This window comes from Budorcas taxicolor, chromosome 1 (assembly GCF_023091745.1).
Source record: "Budorcas taxicolor isolate Tak-1 chromosome 1, Takin1.1, whole genome shotgun sequence".
Taxonomy (NCBI): Eukaryota; Metazoa; Chordata; class Mammalia; order Artiodactyla; family Bovidae; genus Budorcas; species Budorcas taxicolor.
The window spans coordinates 43,473,915-43,494,545 of record NC_068910.1 but is presented as its reverse complement, the minus strand read 5'-3'; the positions used below and the strand labels follow the sequence as shown (position 1 = coordinate 43,494,545).

The 20,631-nt window shown below is 42.5% G+C and overlaps 1 protein-coding gene across 10 annotated transcripts in view; it reads right to left on the bottom strand.

Annotated features, from left to right (window-relative positions):
• Positions 1 to 11,790: 11,790 nt before the first annotated feature.
• SETD5 (SET domain containing 5) overlaps positions 11,791 to 20,631 on the bottom strand; it is an 80,001-nt gene continuing 71,160 nt past the window's right edge. For all 10 annotated transcript variants that reach the window (XM_052635502.1, XM_052635536.1, XM_052635527.1 and 7 more), the window contains 5 exons: positions 19,223 to 19,693; positions 16,162 to 16,460; positions 15,160 to 15,293; positions 14,594 to 14,682; positions 11,791 to 14,243 (listed from right to left, as the gene is read on the bottom strand). In XM_052635502.1, coding sequence (XP_052491462.1) covers positions 13,635 to 14,243; positions 14,594 to 14,682; positions 15,160 to 15,293; positions 16,162 to 16,460; positions 19,223 to 19,693 — 1,602 coding nt within the window. In that variant the 3' untranslated portion in view covers positions 11,791 to 13,634. The remainder of the gene's footprint in view (positions 14,244 to 14,593; positions 14,683 to 15,159; positions 15,294 to 16,161; positions 16,461 to 19,222; positions 19,694 to 20,631) is intronic.

Below are 20,631 nucleotides of genomic sequence, written 5' to 3'. Positions count from 1 at the left end.
CCCACTGAGTAAATGGGGATGATGACAGTGCTCTCAGGGAACTTGGAACAGATGAGGGAATGCCCATGAATTGTGTTGCAGTGTCTTACCCATAGTAACATGCCCCAGATGGCAGCTCTATTGGCTATAATTTTTGCATTTGGGAATTGAGCCTTCATTCAACACATTTTGAGCACATAGTATCTGCTTAGAACTCGAAGAAAATCAGAGCCTTTGTCTTAATGGTCTGGTTGGGTATATTAACATGTAACAATAATGTGAAATCTGCCTGGTGCAGGGTACTGTGGGTACAGGGATACCTTACATGGCTTTAGGTGGGGTGGGTAGAGCAGGGGATGGATGGTTTTACTGTGGAATGAACAGGAGGTAGGTAGGCAGGGGCCAGGAAAGCCATTCATGAAAGAAGGCAGCTGGGGGAAAAAGGCTGAGATGAGAAATAGAATTGAACCTGTGGAGAAGAGCAATTTAATAATGCTGAACTGTAAAGTGTGAGGTAGGGAGGGTCAGAGATTCATCTGGAGAGATCAGCAAAGGCCAGGTGATGACAAAGCTCTGACACTGTTTACAGCAGTTCAGACCTAAGAGCAACAGGGAAGGATTTCAAGCAGAAAAAGGACACAATTAGATATGCATTTCAGATAGATCCCTCTTCTTCTTGCACTTTGGGGGCTGAGTTAGTTGGGGACAATTTAATAAAGCAGAAGTCTGGCCTGAAGCAAGGTGGTGGCAGTGGTTTTGAGAGAGGTAAAGGATTTAACATTTAGGAATCTGAATTATACTGACAGAGGTGGTGGTGGTGTGCTAAGGGACTGTGGCACTGAGGAGGAGAGTTAAATTTTTTGCTTGAGGGGAAAGGGAAAAATTGCCAGGATAGCAGGGGACGAGACAATCAATTCGAGACATACATGTGGGCCATCCCGATGGACTGTCCAGTAGTCAGCTGACTTGCATGGCTTTGGGGGCTCGAGAAAGATATGGGCCAGAAAGATGAACACGCAGGTGGCAGATGACAAGTGAAGCACAGATGAGCTTATTCAGGGCGGCCGTGTTGTGTGAGAAAACTGCGTTGCCAAATGCTGAGAAACACTAATATATAATGGTCAGAGGAATGGATGTCGGAAAGAGTCAGAGCTTTGACGAGAATGGTGAGAATGTGGTGTTAGGGAAACAAAGGATTTAGAATTCAAGGGGAAGTTCAACTGGTCAAATGGAGTAGAGAGGTCCAGACTTAGGGACTTAAAAACGGGTCCCTTAGATTTGGGGACAAAGAGTCCACTGCTGGATTTGGTAAAAGCATGTTCAGAGTGAGAGTAGAATCGAACTGAGGTCTGTTCTGGGAGAGAATGGCAGGTGACTGAGGATTACCGTAGAAGTGTGGACGAGAAGGGGACATCAGTGGGATTTTTTCAGGAACTATGAAGTATAGTGAACCAGCAGTGGACAGGATCAGCATGTAATCCAGAGGAGACTATGGAATCTCTTTTCAACATGGAACAGTTCTGAGGGTTTCTAAGTCATGGCTGCTAAGAGTTTAAAGATAAAGAGAGGATGACTAACGGAAGAGAGGAAGCCTCTTTTGTGGGGGAGAGTACAGGGTTTAAGTACAAGGTTTAGGGAGCTCTTGATGACAACCTGCTCCAGTACTCTTGCCTGGGGAATCCCACAGACAGAGGCGCCTGGCAGGCTACAATCCATAGGGCCACAGAGTCAGACATGACTGAAGCAACTTAACATGCATGCACGTATGCATGCCTGATGGCAGCCAATTCTTCAGTGAAGCAGGAGGCAAGACTGTCTACTGAAAAGAGAAGGGAGTAAGTAAGAATTGTGAAACTTTAGAACAGTTGCTAATGGAGCTGTCAAAGGATAAAAAAAGGATCAATAAAAGGACTGACAGGTGACTGAATTTGTGGTGGCACCAACAGGTGGGAGGGCAGGCACAGAAGGTAGACTACAGACTGAAAGGCAAGGGCAAGGTAAGGCGACTCTGAGATCCACCAACAGATTAAGGCTGGGTATGGGAAACGGAGAGACTGCAGCGGGGCAGACCGATGCAGGACATGGAGAAATGAAAGCACTGAAGTTAACACAAAGCAGCTGCAAGGTTAGGAGACTGTAGCTAACCGGAAAGTTGGGTATTTGACCTGAATAGTCTGAGTAATTCTTGAAAAAGATTTTGAGATGTGAGGTACCCTGGCTAGAATGTCCACCCAAATGATGACAATAATGGCAGAAATGGAGGGGCAGGAGACAAGCCAAAGTTGCCCCAAGAATCAAAGAATCAGAGTTTGGATGGTTAAGACCACAGCAGGAAGAGGGATGAAAGCACAATAACCAGTGCGTGAGCAGAAGAAATACAGATTTTTAATAGAAGGTACAAGATGTATTTTGTCTGGAAACACTGAGGGAGAGACTCCATGTGATAGGGTGTGAGAAAGGAGCAGCCTCCATGTCAAAGATCACAAAGGAGAGGGTGTCCTAAGGAGAGGACCATATTCAGTTAAGGTCAGGAGACAATATGGAGGAGCTAAGGCTTTGTCTATCATAGAAACAGCCCTGCAGGAAAGACTAAAGAGAAGGGTGGGACAGAAAGACAGAAGGATGGTGCGCTGTCAAAGCAGAAGCACTGGGCAGCCAGGTGGCATGGAGAGCTGTCATCATGCGAAGTGACTAAGGAGCGTGAAGCCTGTGGAACTTGCCAGACTCCAACTTTACAACAGAGCTCTAGTTTAAGACCCTTTCAAATCTCCTGAGGCAGGGCAGGACTGGTGATGTCATATGCTGGCACCCATACAGATCTGGAGGTGTTGGAAAGCTCACCTAGGTATCGAAATTCAACATGAGTGGTTGGAGGCTTCTTCAGATTCATTTACTCATTCAACCAAACATGGGTCGAATGCCTGTTCTAGGCAGGTACTGCTCTAGGCTCTAGAAATATGCAAATAAGTCAGACAGAGGCCCTGGGTTCAAATGACCTTTGCAGGGCTGTTTGCCTATTTATTGTGGTTTGTTAGACATGTTGTTTTGTTAGACATGTTGCAGTATAAAACAAATGTACAGGTAGATGAACTATTACACATAATCTTCTAACCATAACCAGAGACTCTTGCTAACCACCCCAGAAGCCTTTCAAGTGCTCCCAAACACTATCCCCTTCCTTTTCTCCTAATAACCACTGTTTTAGTGTAATCACTTCCCAACGTTTGTAATTTCTTCATCCGAGAGCATCTTCAAACAAAATGGTTTAGTTTTGACTATTCTTTGTCTTTGACTATGCCTTTACCACTTGGTTTCTTTTTATCCCTCCTTGCAATTGGTTGAAGAAACTGGACCATTTGTTCTATAGAGTTCTGTAGCTGGGAGTTTGCTGGCTCTATTCTTGTGGTTCAGTTAAACGAGTTTCCTCTGTTCTCTGCATTTCCAGCAAATTGGATCTAGATGCTGATTCACATTCAAGTGTGTGTTTGCACATTTTAATGACTGGTTCATAGTTGTTTTCTTCATCAAGAGATACTGTCTAATTGCTTTTGTGTAATAAGGGGTTGAAAAATAGTGATGCTCCAATTCTATCATCCTCTTATTTGTGGGAAAGCTTCTATAAAGAAAAACATCCTCATTTTCGGTCTAGCCTATACAGTTGTATAGGAAAGGCAAGACTGCTGAATTCTTTCATTTTCTAGTTTTCAGAAAGAGTTGCTTTCCTAACATTCTCCCAAGATGAACAATTACTTGTGTTTTGTGACCATTATGAACTCATGGATTTAAATGTATTTGATTCTGACACATTTATCATAATTAATGCTCAAAATGTTGTATCATCGGTCAGCAGAAGCCTCTTTAAAAAAAAGTTGAAGTCTTTCAAACCTAACCGTAAATCATCTTTGATAGTATCATTGCTCCCTTGATGGGCTTCCCTGGTAGCTCAGCTGGTAAAGAATCTGCCTGCAATGCAGGACAGCCTGGTTCAATTCCTGGGTCGGGAAGATCCGCTGGAGGACAGGTTACCCACTCCAGTATTCTTGGGCTTCCCTGGTGGCTCAGCTGATAAAGAATCTGCCTGCAATGCAGATCTGGGTTCAATCCCTGGGTTGGGAAGATCCCCTGGAGAAGGGACCAGTTACCCACTCCAGTTTTCTGGCCTGGAGAATTCCATAGACTGTATACTCCACTGGGTTGCAAAGAGTGGGACATGAGTGAGCAACTTTCACTCTCTGACATGACAAGATGTTCCAGGGTGCTCCTGGTACATTTCCTCCCTCAGACTAATATCTGCCATTTCTCTAAGCCTTTCCAGTTGACAGAGTTAAGACAGACACATATATATGTAGATATGGGATCTATCAATCTAATCTCTGTGACAAAATACGTCAAGTTAATACTGATACAAGGAAGGTTTTGGCCTAACATCTGTAACTTTTTACCTCTAAGTGAACTCTGGTTCTCACAACTGGATTCATTTATCTCACATTAAAGCCATCAGATATAATACCATCAATGTAATCACCATTACAAGAATATGTAAAACCATATTCTTTCCTATTTCTTTGTAGTTGCACTGTATTTACAACTGATTTACACATACACCAGCTGATGTTGCAATTTCACCTTACATTCTGCATTCATAGTTCTAACTGCATATAATTAACTATCAGACTTTCTGCTGATGTTTCTCAAGACAGTTTGTTCACCTCAATCAGCTGTTTCTAACAGATTCCTAAGAAAGAGAATTAATAGGAATAAAGCTCCCCAAGTTCTTGCATGCAGATGACAGTTTGCTGCTATAACATAGTTGCTATGAAACTTTTGGTTCACAGTCTTGAGTATTTTAAATATATCATTCTCTCTTGCCATAAAGTGTTGCTGTCAGGAAGCCTGATAGAGCTTAACATTCTTCCATTAGAAACAACTTTGTTAAGGAGGGCTGGATATCCACCCAGGTTTTCATTTTTGCTTCTTCTTTTCTTTGAATGCCACCAATTTTAGGATGTTTTGATACTGGGTTTGAATCCTGGGTTGAATTTACAAGGTATGCAATATATTTTTTCAATTTGTAGTTTGAAATATTTCAGGGAAAGTTTTCTCAAATTATAACTTTTGGTATTGTTTTGTCTGTCTTTGGAAACATCTATTTTACGTGTCCTTTTTCCCCCTGGCCTTTGTCACTTAAGGAAAAAGAGACTTTTTTAGAGCAATTTTAAGTTCACAACAAAAGTCAGAAGGTAGAGATTTCCCATATTCTCTCTGCCCCACATATGCACAGACACCCCTATTATCCACAAGCCCCATCAAATGGGACGTTACAATTGATGGACCTACACTGACACACCATGAAGTCCATAGTTTACCGTAAAGTTCACATTCTGTGGATTTGGGCAAATGTAAAATTACGTGTCTCTCTCATTACAGGATTATATGAAAGTTTCACCACTGCAAAAACACTGTGTTCTGCCCATTCACCCTCCTGTCTTAACTGCTGAGTTGTAACCTTTTCTGCACTTCTACATCATCATTGGAATCACACAGTATGTAGCCTTCCCAGATTGGTTTCCTTTCTCTACTAGTAGCATGTATTAAATGTTTCTCCATTTTTTTTTAAATGGCTTGGTAATTTATTTCATTTTAGTGCTGAATAATAATCCACTTTTCAGGAATACCAGTTCATTTACCCATTCACCTACTGAAGGACATCTTGGCTGCTTCCAAGATTTGGCAATTATCAATAAAGCTGCTGTAAACATCTACGTGCAGGCTTTTGTGTACATTTTCACCTTCATAGGGTAAACACAAAGAATCACGACTGCTGAACTGTGTGGCAGGACTACAGCATGTTTAGTTTTTTAAGAAACTACCAAACTATTTTCCAAAGTGGTTGCATCTGTTTGCACTCCCACCAGCAATGAATGAGAGTTCCTGCTGCTTTACATCCTCACCAGCATGTGGCAGTGTCACTGTTTTGGATTTTGGTCATTCTAATAGGTAATGACATCACACTATTGCGTCAACCTGCAGTTTCCTAGTGACATGCGCTGTTGAACATCGTTTCACATGCTCCTTGACCATTTGTACATGAATTATCTGATCAAGGTCTTTTGCCCATTTAGAAATAAGGCTGTTCTCTTTATTCTTGCCAAGAGTATGATAAAAAAGCATTCTCCAGGTAACCCCAAATAGAGTTTTATTTGAACTGAAGAGCTCTAGTAGGCTATATACCTCCTGGAGGGTTTCAATACTGTTGGACCTTAAAATGTATCCACATCTTGAAGTACAGTCTTTGAAAACCAACTAGTCTGACTGATTTGCTAAACCCTTTCAGTAAATTAAACACTGCTACTTTCCTCACCACCATTTCCATTTTGCAAGCTTCTCCAGGTAAACATTTTTCTCAATTTATACTTCATGACCTCAACTCTGTCTAGTGATGTTCTAATCAGGAAAACCCATTTACTTCTCAAAAAAGTGCTATTCCTTCTCACTTCCCTTCTGTCAATTTCTGAAAGAGTTAAGACAACCTGTATGCAAACCTCTGTAAACATAGTAAAATCCTGACCGTAAAGAAGCGAGAGTCATATTAGTTGACATAAAAAGTTTATGTAAGTGAAATAAAGCTAAATGTGTAGGCTGGACCTACAATGTGAAGGCTATGTAGATCTGCTGCCATACTGTCCTCAACTTCTAATTAAAAACACAAAACAGGTTATCAACATATTAGTTTCCTGTATACAACAAGTCCCATTGTAAAATGATCACCACAATGTCTAATCAACATCCATCACCACAGCTACAAAACTGTTTTCTTGTGATGAGAACTTGTAAGATCTACTCCTTTAGTAACTGGCAAATACAGTATTATTAACTCTAGTCATCACACTGTAGTTACATCCCTAAGACTGATTTAGTAAAGTCCAAGATTGACCTTTTTATCGCCTTCACCCATTTTGCCTACTCCTATCCTCAACCTCTCGCAACCAATTACCAATCTGTTCTCTGTGTTCATGACTTGATTTTAAGATTACCCATATAAGTGAGACCATATGGTATCTGGTTTTCTTATTTCACTTAGCATAATGCTCTCAAGGAACATCTGTGTTGTTGCAAATGGCAAGATTTAATTTTTTGCTTATGGCTGTCGTTGTCAATATACATTTTATTCATCCGTTAATGGACACACAGGTTGGTTCTGTATCTTGGCTACTGTAAATAATGCTGCAGTGAACTTGGGGGTCTTTCTGGGTTACTGTTGTTTTTTTTCAGTTAAATATCAACAAGTGGAACTGTTAGATTGTATAGTAGTTCTATTTTTAATTTTTAACATCCATACTGGTTCCCATAAAGCCTGTACCAATTTTATACCCCCATCAAAAGTGCACATGGGTTCACTTTTCTCCAGATCCTCACGACATTTGTCTAACAGCCACGCTAACAGGCGTGAAGTGATGAATTACTGTAGTTTTTGATTTGCATTTCCCTGGTGCTTAATAATGGGGAGCATCTTTTATGTACTTGTCTGCCATCTGTATGTCTTATCTGGAAAAATGTATTTCCAGATCTCCTGGTCATTTTTTAAATTTGCAGGTATCTTCTCCCATTCATTTTGTCCATGATCTCCTTCCTTTTGCTTGTGCAGAGGCTTTTTGGTCTGATGTGGTCCCCCTTGTTTACTCTGGCTTTCGTTGCTTTTGCTTGTGGTGTCAAACCCAAAAAACCATCACCAAGCCCAATGGCAAGGAGGAGACTGCCCTGCTTCCTTCTAGAAGTTTTATAGTTTCAGTTCTTACATTTGAGTCTCTAATACGTCGAGAGTTAATTTTTGAACTTGGTCTAAGATAGCTATCCCATTTTATTCTTTTACACGTGGCTGTCCCGTTTTCTCACTTACTGAAGAGACTCTTTCCCCTGTTTATTCTGGGCTCTTCTGTCATAAATTAATCAATCGCACGTGCAAGGATTTATTTTGGGGTTCTCTGTCCTGTTCCGTTTATCTGCATGTCTGTTTTTATGCCAGTACCATACTGCTGTAATCACCATACCTTTGTAGTATAGTTTGAAATTAGGAAGCATGAAACTGGCCTCCAGCTTTGTTCTTTTTCGAAATTGCTTTGGCTATTCAGGGTATTCTGTGGCTTCATACATATTTTAGAATTGTCTATTTCTGTGAAAAATGCCACTGGAATTTTGGTAAGGATTACACTGAATCTGAAGATTGTCTGCTTACTTATTGTTGAGTTTTAAGAGCTTTTTTATGTTGGGTAACAGTGCTTTAATTAGAGGTGTCTTCCCCAAGTATTTTCTCCCAGTATGTGGCTTTTCTTCTCTTGACAGTCTTTTGCAGAACAGATGTTAATTTTAATCAAGTTCAGCTTATCAGTTACTTCTTTCAAGGATGGTGGTATTGGTGGTATACTTTCTAGACTGTTATCATCTAGGTTTAACAGTTTCACTTTTTATGTTTAGGTCTGTGATCCATTTTGAGTTAATTTTTGTGATGTCTGTAAGGTTTGAGTCTAGATTCACCTTTTTTGAATATGGATGTCCAGTTATTCAAGCCCCATTAGTTGAAGACTATCTTTTCTCTATTGTATTGCCCTTGCTGGTCAAGTAATACTGACTATCTGTGCAGATGGTGACTGTAGCCATTAAATTAAAATACGCTTACTCCTTGGAAGAAAAGTTATGACCAACCTAGATAGCATATTGAAGAGCAGAGACATTACTTTGCCAACAAAGGTCCGTCTAGTCAAGGCTATGGTTTTTCCAGTAGTCAGGTATGGATGTGAGAGTTGGACTGTGAAGAAGGCTGAGAGCCGAAGAATTGATGCTTTTCAACTGTGGTGTTGGAGAAGACTCTTGCGAGTCCCTTGGACTGCTAGGAGATCCAACCAGTCCATTCTGAAGATCAGCCCTGGGATTTCTTTGGAAGGAATGATGCTAAAGCTGAAACTCCAGTACTTTGGCCACCTCATGCGAAGAGTTGACTCACTGGAAAAGACTCTGATGCTGAGAGGGATTGGGGGCAGGAGGAGAAGGGGATGACAGAGGATGAGATGGCTGGATGGCATCACCGACTCGATGGACTTGAGTCTGAGTGAACTCCGGGAGTTGCTGATGGACAGGGAGGCCTGGCGTGCTTTGATTCATGGGGTCGCGAAGAGTCGGACATGACTGAGCGACTGAACCTAACTGTGTGGGTTTGGTTTTGGGTGCTATATTCTGTTCCATTGACCTATTTGTCTATTCTTATTTCAATGCCAGGTTGTCTTGATTAGCTTTATATTAAAGCCTGGCCGACTTTATTCACCCCTTTTCGCACTGTGTTCACTATTCTGGGCCTTTTTCTTCTGCTTATGAACTTCAGAATCATTCTGTTGATATCCTGAAAATAATCAGCTGGGAATCTGATTAGGATTACAAATCTAAAGATCAAGTTGAGATCATTCATCCTGACAGAGTCTTCCCACTCATGGCCATGGAACATTTTTTAGTTCTTTCACCAAGAGTTTTGTAGTTTCACTCATATAGATTTTTAGGCCTTTTATTAGATGTCTACTTATTTCACTTTTTTGGGTTCAAATGTAAATGTTGTGTTTTAACTTTCAAATTCCACTTGTTTGTTGTTGATATATAGGGAAACAGTTGACATTAGTTATTAACCTCATTCCCTGCAACCTTGCTATAAATGCTTATTAGTTGCATGGAGTTTGTTTTTGTGAGCAGTCATTTCTTTTTAAGATACTTATGTCCTCTGTGAACAGTTATTTCTTCCTTACCAATCTGTATACTGTTATTTCCTTTTCCTGTCATATTGTATTAGTATGCACTTACTGTCTGTGGGGATATTATTCTGCTCCTTTCTTGTAAATGTTTGGAATTTGACTTTGGTAATATTACCCACTTTTAATGGGTCAATAAAGGGAGGAATGATTCTCCCCCACCCCCAGTTTCAAGGTTCTACAGCACATATTTTGTGCGTGCAAAATACTAAAATATGGACTTTGCAAACAACAGCTGATGAAATCCAGCTGACCGATTTATGATCAACTGTTTCTCTCAGGAGTTAAAAACAAAATTAAGTTATTTAACACCTTTACGGACAATGCTAGTTTTACTCGTTCCAAATACTTCATTTAACGTGATCCTTCACCCCTGCAAAATTCCATTTAGAATTTTCTTGGGCCCAGACTGCTCCAGCACCTTCAGACTTAACCACACACCTTCTGTACACACTGCACACCCATGCTAGCTTGACTGCTGTTCTCACACTGCCTTGCTGAACTTCCAGCTGAGGGTTCATCTGAAGTTCCGAGACCTAGCAGACATGCCACTGCTTCCTCTGCGAGAGGACACAGGAACACGAACGTCTCACGCTTTCTTCGTTTTGCGGCTGATGGGGATATGGAGGCTTCCTATAACATAAAGTTGTCCAAGGCTCTGTTCTGCTACCGTGACTGCCCTGTGTGCTTTTACGGAGTACTTGAGAAATATACAAAACTATTATCTTCCCAGAGTTAAGTTTTGAGTGTAGGAGCAGGCACAGCATCTCCTTCAGTAGCTATGCTTATCTCTAAGCTCTTTCCTTTACTGATCTTAAGCATAGGAACTTTTCTGTCTCAGCCTCATAGCAGGTTACGAAGGCTGTTCCAACTCTGGTTGATGCCCTGATGGTCAGTGTGGTTTTGAAGTAAATACATAGTCCATTTGGAGAACAGTGCACTTTTTTCTTCAGGGTGAGCTGTGCCAAACAGAGAACCTGTACCATAAAAATGATTCCTCAGAGCTAAAAAGGCCGGACTGTTATTTTTAAGGCAAGAAAGAAAATGATACAACTTTTCAGTTACTTAAGCGATTTTTAGTTTCAAAGCATCTTTATTTGTCTCCTGGGTAAACTGCAAAATTTCCAAGACTGTTAGCTTGAGCCTGTCATTTGGATGAGAGAAATCTTAGACATATTGTATCCTCTGAAACTTATTAAAAAAAAATTATAGAATGAGAATAATATACCTACCTTGTATACATTTTAAGGATCAATGAGCTAGCAAATGACTTAAGTGGAAGAGTCTGGTGAACTAGGAAGTTGTATACAACGTGCACTTGCTTATTTCCTTACCACAGTTCCGCTTCTAACATCTGCGTCACACCGAAAGCAAAGCACCTCGGAATGGAGCCGGTGGCTGTCTTACCTCATACTCCCAGCACTTCATATACAGTTTAGCACCCAGCAGCTCTCTAGTAAAGGACCACTGCCTGATGGTTTTGGGCCAGGCTGGGTCTTTGTTGCAGCACGTGGGCTCTTCACTGCAGCATGCTGGCTTCTCTAGTTGTAGTGTGCGGCTAGTTGACCACAGCATGCTGGATCTTAGTTCCCCAACCAGGTACTGAACTTGGGTCCTCTGCATTGGAAGGTAGATTCTTACCCACTGGACCAACAGAGAAGTCCCACTTATTGCCTGATCTTAGTCATAAACTGGTGAAGGAAGATCAAACTGTATTCCTGGCCCCATTATGGGCAACACAACTCCACCAAGAGCACACTCTCCTGAATGTGGGTCCATCTTGCTCCCTTTAAGGACAGCTTCAGGAAAACTAAGCAAGGCAGTGTCACAGAATTGGACAAAGAAGTTCTCAACTTACGATTATTATGGTTAAGAATTTTATTATCAAAATTATTACATCTCTTGTGAAAGTTCAAATGTTACAGCAAGGTGTAAACACTCCACTTGAGAAAGAAGTGATACTTCTTCCCTTCCAAGAGTCCCCCCCCACCGCCCCACCCACCCCCCCCCCCCCAGAGGTCTGGTCTTGACAGCACCCTGCCCACACAGAGTGGCTGGGGTCTCTGCACGTGCCAGGCAGGGTGAGGGCCGCCTGCCCGCTGGCCTCTCCCCTTGGTTAATAGCCAAGGGGAGAATGCAAACCCCAGCCCAAATGGAGAGACATTTACATACGTTTTATATAATATACAAAGAAACCAGCATCCCAGGCAACATGATTTCCACTCCAACGCTCTCCCAGACTGATGGGTTTGTGGGGGAAACAACATAAAGAAAAGTATTCTGCTGACGTTTCAGCATTAAAAAAAAATCTCCCCTCATTTGAGCAAACACCTGATTTGAATTTTGAAAAAGTGAAATTTTGTAACAGTCACACACAAAGAGAGAAGACTGTGCATATGATAGTTGTAGGAGAGGGTAGAAAGAAAAGGGGATGCAAGAGGCTGAGGGAAAAAAAGGAAAAAACGAATTGGAGGGAAGGAGGGAGACTCACAGTATTATCTTGTCCAAAAGAAAGAAGTAAGGTCCACTGCAGCACCAGGGATTACACCTGTCAGATATTTGCTACCCCTACCATGGTTATAACTGAATACAAAAATTAGATAAATAAAAACACGCCGGATATTACAGTAAACAAGTGAAAGAAATAAGCTGGCAACCGTATGGAATTTAAAAAGATTGTGTACCCCACCTGGCTGGCCCAGGGCTCCTCCAGGGGTGTACAACAGGCACAATGCACTGATGGGGAGAAGCCAGTCTGCTCTCATCTCTCATCCAGAACAGGTGTCATTAGGTGTGTGGGTGGCTTTAAAACACTCTCACCTGGGCCACTCTCAAATAAGCATCTCCCAAAGAAACGTGGGACATGCCCACACACAATCACAGTCCTGTCGGTGCCATTCCACAATCAAAGCTTTCCACTCTTACCCTGCAGTCACGAGTGCATGCTCTCCAATCATGGAGGTGGTCCTACTCTGGGGATTGGCAACTCCTGATTAACTGGGAGTAGAAAAAATAAAATTCAAAGAACTCCCAAACTACTTGGAACTCTTCCTAATCAAATGCATTGTCAATGGCTGGTAAGTAGCAATGCAATTGGCCCATCTCTCTTTTCTTTCCCTACTTACTTCATGGGTTACTGAGCTGTGAAATAGCTTGGGGAAGGGGAGTGGGTTGGTACCAGCTGGGGGCTCAGACAATCTACTACAATAATCTGCTTCTGAATAATCAAGAACTGACCACAAGTATTTCTTCAGAGATCCAGGAACCCCCTCAGAGCACACACCAAACTTCACTATCCCTGCCTCTTGGTGTTTTTAAGACAAAGGTAAGGAATATTCTCAGTGAACACACCTTGGCCAGATACCTGCTTTTGGAATGGTTGTTTTATATACCCACCTTTTTTCATAAGTGCATAAAACTCTAACACTACTCAGATGGCTTGGGGCTTTGAGATTGGCTCTTTTCACCTTTTTTTTTCCTTTGAAAACTTTTTTCTTTTTTGGATTTAAAAAGATGTCCTCACTGCACAAGTGACTACAGGCTACAGGCAAGGATGGGAGATGGAGGCTTCAACACAACTCATTGCACTTAGAATCGTTACTAACCGAAACACCATTTGCTTGTCAACAATGTACCCTTAACAGCAGGGAGCAACTTCTTTATAGTCTCTGCTTCAGACAAGATTTACATCTTTCTCCAGGGCCAGAGCCAGTCGTGACCACAAGTCTTGTTTCTTGTCGACCAGACCCAATCCTCTGGCACCTTGTACCCCCTTCCCCAGCAATATGCTCGGCCTAGGTTCCAGAGGCAGCTGGAAGGAAGCAGCTATGGGCTCATTCAAGTTCTGTTTGCCCAAATCCAGAAGCCCTAGGAAAGTCCTGTCTGAGTCTTGACCCCCGACCCCTGCAGTGGCTGGAGTCGGTACTGGTGCACACCCCCACTCCCTCGATGTGGGTAGTGCTGTGAATTGGAAACCGCAGATACCCTGGAGGCCTGGTAGGCAGCTGACTGCCCAGCACTGGGCAGACTGATAGTCCGGAAGTCTGATGACAATGACGACCTAGAGTTCTGAGGAAAGGAGGTGGAACTCAGAGTTCCTGTGCTGGACTGGGAAACCGAGTCTGAGGTCGGCGAGTCTGAGGGGCCCTGTGGGGTAGGGCTAGCAGCACTAGAAGGGCAGCTCCTCCTTGGAAGACTGCTGCCGGTGCTGTTTCCAGAATGTGGCTGGCTGCTGTAATACCCTGGTGTCCCCGTAAATGGGGCCAACGAGTCTGTGGACACAGGGTGGGCGGGGCTGGAATAGGACGTGGAAGAGAGGGAGGATTCTGAAGAACCATGAGAAGGGGGGTTCCCAGGTCTCAGTGCAGTAGTTCGATAACTGTATCCCGGAGACTGGGTGGGATGTCCTCTAAAGGGGGAGGAACTCTGTTGAAGGAGGCTTTGTGATTCTGTCCGTGGACTATCACACTGCAGGAGCTAGAAAGAGTTGGGAGGAAAAGCATAAGGAGGTGAAAAAGTCCCTATTTAAGCCTTTTAGGCTCGTGGAAATTTAAAAGACCCTACTTTTTCTTTTTCTTCTTCTTCTTCATCTTCTTCAACATTTGTTCTTTTTAGGATACCAAAGACAGTAAAATGGCTGTCTTTGGTCATTTCAATTTTCTGGCATGATTTATTACCTGAAGGTGAGCTGATGATGACTTACTTCCAAGGCTGCTGAAACTATATGCAAAGACGGTATCTCAACTGCAAAGGACGGCCAGGATCACAAAACATTTGGAACCCAGAACACATTCCTACACCCAGAGATGAGCACTTTCTTGCCTCACCTGGTAGCTGTATCTGGAAGGGCTGTAAACGGCTGCTCCTTTAGAGAGTGCTGAGCTCAGTGTCTCTGGGCCTTCACCATCGGCAGGGTCTGGAAGGTAATACAAAATCAACTCTTTTTCTAAGAATGAGTGAGAGAGAGCAATTGTTCATTCAAGTCACCAATGCCAGCACCAACCCATGCTGCTCTCTGATAAATCAGTTGAGTGCAGCATGCCACAAGGGCAAAATGAGTGGTTAATTATGGGCTGTTTTAAATGCCTGATCTGATTTCTGTCTCCTTCTTTCTCTTCATCCTTCATCAAGGTGATTCCCAGGGCTTTGGAGAGATGAGTTACAGAAAGGTATCCTTTGGGAAAAAAGAGCAGACAGAGAGCAAGCAACGCTAGACCTTAAGAATGCTATTGCCCAAGAAAATGAAAGCAAGACTGCGCTGGAACTTTGCATGTAAGGGAGCCCAACCTCATTAAGAAATGGACTCACCTCAGCCCAGCATTTGGTGTGAACTGTGTGGAGCCTGGCTCATGTGGCCCTGAACCTGGCTGGCAGAAAAAGGCCATCGGCTCACCTGAGTCTTTCTCTGTGATGTTACTCTCCCATGTGGGAGAAGGCTCTCCTTTTTGGGCCACCCTCACGCTGCTTCGGAGGACCTTGGGGATGCTCCCTCCTTCTCGGAGTCGTTCTACCGATGTGGGAACCATCCTGTGAAGGCAACAGGGTGTACGCTTATGCCACAGGACTTGAGAGTTAAGAGTACAGAACAAACAAGGCTCTGACAAACAGCTGTACAATGTTTCTTAAAATATCCTCTTTTAAAACATTTTCTTCATGACCAATTTAAAACAAGGTATTTTCTCTGCCTCAAACTATGTCAGGCACCTAAGAATAAACACTTTAAGAAAACACAATCAAGGAGAAGGGGTATTTAAAGGTGTCTACTGCCTTCAATCTCCATCTTGAAGTGCTATTTTTCTCTTCTGTGAAGTCATGTGACTGGTAGGTAGTAGTAATGTCTCACAGATTAATGAACATTACTCATTTGAGCCATGTCTCTTCTTTCCCAGACCTCATTTCTTCAGTTCAATATCCCTAAAATGCCTCATTCTTTATATTTCACTCATTTGATACTCAGTACCTGACAACATTATCTATTTGTCATCTATCTTAAACTAGACAAATCCTTTCAGAGTGTGTCTGAAATATATGTATGCTAGCAATGTGGAACTGAGACACCTGATGTTAATTTCAGTGGAACTGAGCTCATCTCCTGACTTACCTTGCACATGAAATGAGAAAATAGAAGAGGCAGTGTTAGCGCCCAATGAATGAAATAGCTCCTCTGTGTTCACAACTACATGCCGTCCAACATACTGTTCTGCAGGCTCGGTGGCAATTGTTTGCTTCTGTAAAGTTCGGGGATTGTGACTGATACTATTAAATCAGCCGAATATGATACACAGTACTGCTGGCTGGCTTTCTCAAGTAAGTGTTTCCATATATCTTAGGTAAAGAGTCTAGACGTTTATTTCCCTCCTGAATTTAATCATAAGAGCGTCAAACTTAAACTTACCACCTACTGCTGATACTCTCTTGAGGTCTGCAGTGAGATGAAGTGCCTCTGGAATCTGATGGGCTTACCGCCTCCACATGAGACATAGAGGAATGAGACGGGGAGAATTTTTTGTGAGGGGAAGATGGGGTTCGGGCTGAGGATCCCTGCACACCATGGGCACCAGTGTCAGAAAGCGAGTTACTGTTGCCTTGCCCAGCTCCTGCAGACTTGCTTTTGCTCTGTGTGGAGTCACCTCCCCCACCAGCAGAATTTTCCTTGGCTTCTTGTTTCCGTTTGCGGTACTCCAGCAGGGATACCTAGGAAAGAAAAAAGAAACAGGACTCCAGCTAGACATCATTTGTGGATCACTAGCAATGGGGAAAGAACATGGAACCCTAGGAAACCGCTAGTAGGCCAGGCAAACAAAGCAGGCACCAACAGGTGACTTTTTCCAGGTGTGAGAGACACCTGAGCACAGCTACATACTTAAATCAGTGAGAAGCTGGTTAGAAAAAGAGAATATACCAGGATATGACATTTTTGAAAAATGGCATTTACAAGTAGACCACAACCTTTATTCTGCCTTCAGAAAAACCAGTGAGATCACAGTTCCATGTAACAGAAGTGTGCTATCACAGTTATTTGCAACAAAGGTAGCACCGAGAAAGGTGGGGGACTTCCCTGCTGGTCCAGTGGTTAAGATGCTGTGCTTCCAAGGCAGGGGCACAGGTTTGACCCCTGGTTGGGGAACTAAGATACCAAATGCTGCGTGGCATGGCCAAAAACAAACAAAAATACATGAAAAGGGAAGGTAAAGAGCTGGGAGTTTGTGCAGTTTGAGAAAGTCTCTTCCTCAATCCCCAGAAATCCCTACAGTTGTGCCACCGAAACTTCTCTCCAACTTGCCATTCCTCTGCCTTATACTTTCCTGACTGCCACACTGAAAGCCCCCTTCCTTGCCCCACCTAGTACATCCACCTTTGGCTGTTATAGCACACTGTGCTTACATTGGCTTTCGACCTAACACAGGGTCTTGTATACTTATAAACTGTTATGTTCTACAAGGGCAGAGAACAAATTTGTTTGGCTTTTTGTCTTTAATGTCCAGCACAGAACTTGCCTGATAGCAGGTGCTCAACAGTATTTCTGAAGTAACAGATCATGATTTCAATCATTTTTGCACACAATAAATGAAACCAGAAATTCAAAGACTTGTTACCATTTTTGTTCCTGCTAGTCAATACTGTTCATGCAAGAGTAATCTTTTTTTAAAAAACGTTTGATTTTATATTGGAGTATAGCTGATTAACAATGCTGTGACAGTTTCAGGTGTACAGCAGAGCTACTCAGCCATACATATACATGCATCAATTCTCCCCTGAACTCCCCTCCCATCCAGGCTGCCACATAACACTGAGCAGTGTTCCCTGTGCTATACAGTCGGACCTTGCTGGTTATCCATGTTAAATACAGCAGTGCAGACGTGTCGATCCCAACCTCTCTAACTGTCCCCCTTCCCTTGCAGCAACCAGAAATTTGTTCTCTAAATCTGTGAGTCTCATGCAAAAGTATTCTAAACCTAATGCTAATTTTTTTTTTTTTTTTTGGTGGGGGGTGGGAGCAGGGTGGCCATGCCTCCTGGCATGCAGGATCTTAGTTTCCCGACTGGGGACCCAACCCAAGCCCCCTGCAGTAGAAGCTCAGCGTTTTAACCACTCGACTGCCAGGGCAGTGCCCCCAGTGCTATTTTATTACAAATTATCTGCCAGTGTTTCCTTCTTCTTTTAATCACTTAGGGCTCTCATTTTCTGTTCAAATATAAAATATAACAAAAACACAAAGTAAGACAATTTTGTGTATGCAATTTCTATACACAATCACAGAAAGGAGTTAGTGTAAGAATTCTGGTAATGTATTTCATTGCAATGCAAAGATAAAAAGCCACCAGCCTACATGTGAACAAGAGTACCATAGACACTTGGCAGTTACGTGAGACTGTCACACACAGAGGACATTTAAGGATCTCTAGATCTGATCAGTAAATGGAAGTTTACTGGACAGCTCAAAATACTCCTGTGCATTTCCAAATAAACCTAGCTGAAAATCACTGACATAAAAAGCAAATTTTTGGCTTCGTAATTTCCAGAACAGGCATCACCTACAAGTCAAGCCCCAAACCAGATCTCTGTGACCTGGCCCTGTCCATCTTTATTCTCCTCACTTCTCACCTGCTACCACAGCAACACTGAACTGCAATCGTGTCACATTCCTGCTGCCTGCTCAATGGAGTGCCACAGTTACTTGTTATGCTCTGTTCTGCAGCATCTTCATCCCCTCAATATGTTGAGAGATTGATTACTTACTGTTTGAGATCAGCCAAACCAGTGACCTGTCACCTTTCACGCTATTCCTCGCAAACTTGGCTACAAACCTCTTGTTTGTCCTCAAGCACCCTCTACTATCCAACTTGGCCAGGTTTCCTCTATTAAGTTGTTCTTTTTTCTCATCATTAATATAATTATCTGCTAAGCTCAGTCTCACTTGCTATAAGCTCCATCAGGGCGAAATCGAAGCGGCGATATGGCATGGTGGCATAAGACCATACCGTCTGGAATCAGGCAGACCTGGGGAGTGTCCTAGCTCAATCATATACTATCTGTGTGACCATGGGCAAGTTATGCAACTGGTTTTAAATTCCATCATTTGCAAAATGGGAAATTACCCAACTTATAGGACTATTGTGAGGCTAAATGCGTAAGAGCCTAACGGTGCCCAGAACACGAAAAGTAGCATAGAACATGTAAAGTAGCATTATTCATTTTCATTGCTTTATCCTTTGAATTGTCTAGCCAACTATATGGCACATACATGAGAAGCATTTAAATTTGCTTAATATTTACAACACTCATCAAATTGTATTAATATATAGTCTTTCACTGAACATGCCAAGAGACTGTGTCTTACTTCATTTTCCTCACACTGAGAACAGTGCTGAGAACATAGTGGTAACTCAGTGACTACTTACTGAATTATTCAGTTAATGTTCTTCAAAAGTGTCTATAAAATGTGAAACACTTACCTTTTTCCTCTGTGGTGGGTTCTGGGGGGCAGATGGGACTCCTTCACAAGTCCTTTCGCCACCAGGTGACATGGATCCACGAGAGAGGTCTTTCAGAAAACCATGTTCATATCTGCTGGGAAAGCCTTCTGCAGGGGAACAGTAGCCCCCATCCAAATGTAAAGGCTTTCTATCCCCTACCAGGGGAGACCCTCGATACAATCCATCTGCTCGAGGCATAGCGTTCAATGGGGAGTAGGCATACATCAAGTTAAACTCTGTCCGAAATGTCTGGTCCGAGTTTCTCACAAGAGTCTGATGTCCATCTCCACTCCTGCTTGTAAAACCAGTCTCAGAGGTGGGTCCGACAGAGGGATGAGGAGACAGGTCAGAATGACTCGAGTTGATCAGGGAAGGTCTGTCAGCACAGCTGTTAGTGTTGGAGTCAAGGTAGCCTACTTTTGTCAAGTCCAGGTCTTTTCGGTGACAAAGCTGAAAGAATAAAAATCAACGGAGACATGGGGTAGGGGAGAAAGGAAAAAGTCAAAGGGCAGAAAAGAAGGGAAGTGAGGGGGCACAGGTGAATAAGGAAAGGTAAGAGGGACGAAAGTAGAATAGAGAAAGCCATTAACATCTGTAAAGGTCCCATGTAGCACCAGTGTACACATGCCAGATTACCAAAGAATCCTGGCCTTTCCCAAATTGATTTAAAGTCTTTGGATGAGAATACTGGGAAAGTCAGAATCAGATAATTGGCCAAATGTGACTATTTTGCCTGCTTAGCCTTTCATCAGGTTTGCTGAGTCACCTTTCACTACATTCAGGGACTGGCAGTATAATCAGGGATTTACCTGAGCCCCATGGAGCCACAGAGATGAGAATGGTGTCTTAAGATAACTGGCTTCTGGTGTTATTCGTTTCTAAACTAATATTGATGGAAGGTGGGAGGAGGGGAAAAGGTGAAAAAAAGTAGAAAGTAGACGAAAAGTCAAGTCTTTAAGTTACTGGTTCAGGGAAGGAGAATGGTTATTAGTTGAAGACATCAACCAACCAGTTCTTCACTCACTTCCACTATTAAGTATGTGTGTTTCTCATAAACTTTCTGGTCACTCAATTCTTTCTGCATCCTCTAATGTATGTCAACATACCAAAAGACCACTAATGTCCATGACTGCAGAGTATCTGAAATGCTGAAACATACCAAAAATAAACCCATCTACTTGGTCATCATTACCTCCTAACATCAAAGATTTTCTGCCACTATGTCCACTATAGCTAACTCTCTAGAAAGAATAGAATCAGAAACCCAGATAATACACCATTGTCAGCCTCCAAATTATTCTATCTTAGAATCTTTAGCAACTGAGGAGAGAGAGCTCTGTGTTCCTTATAAAATAAGACTAAAAAAAACTACTCAGAAAACCTCTAGT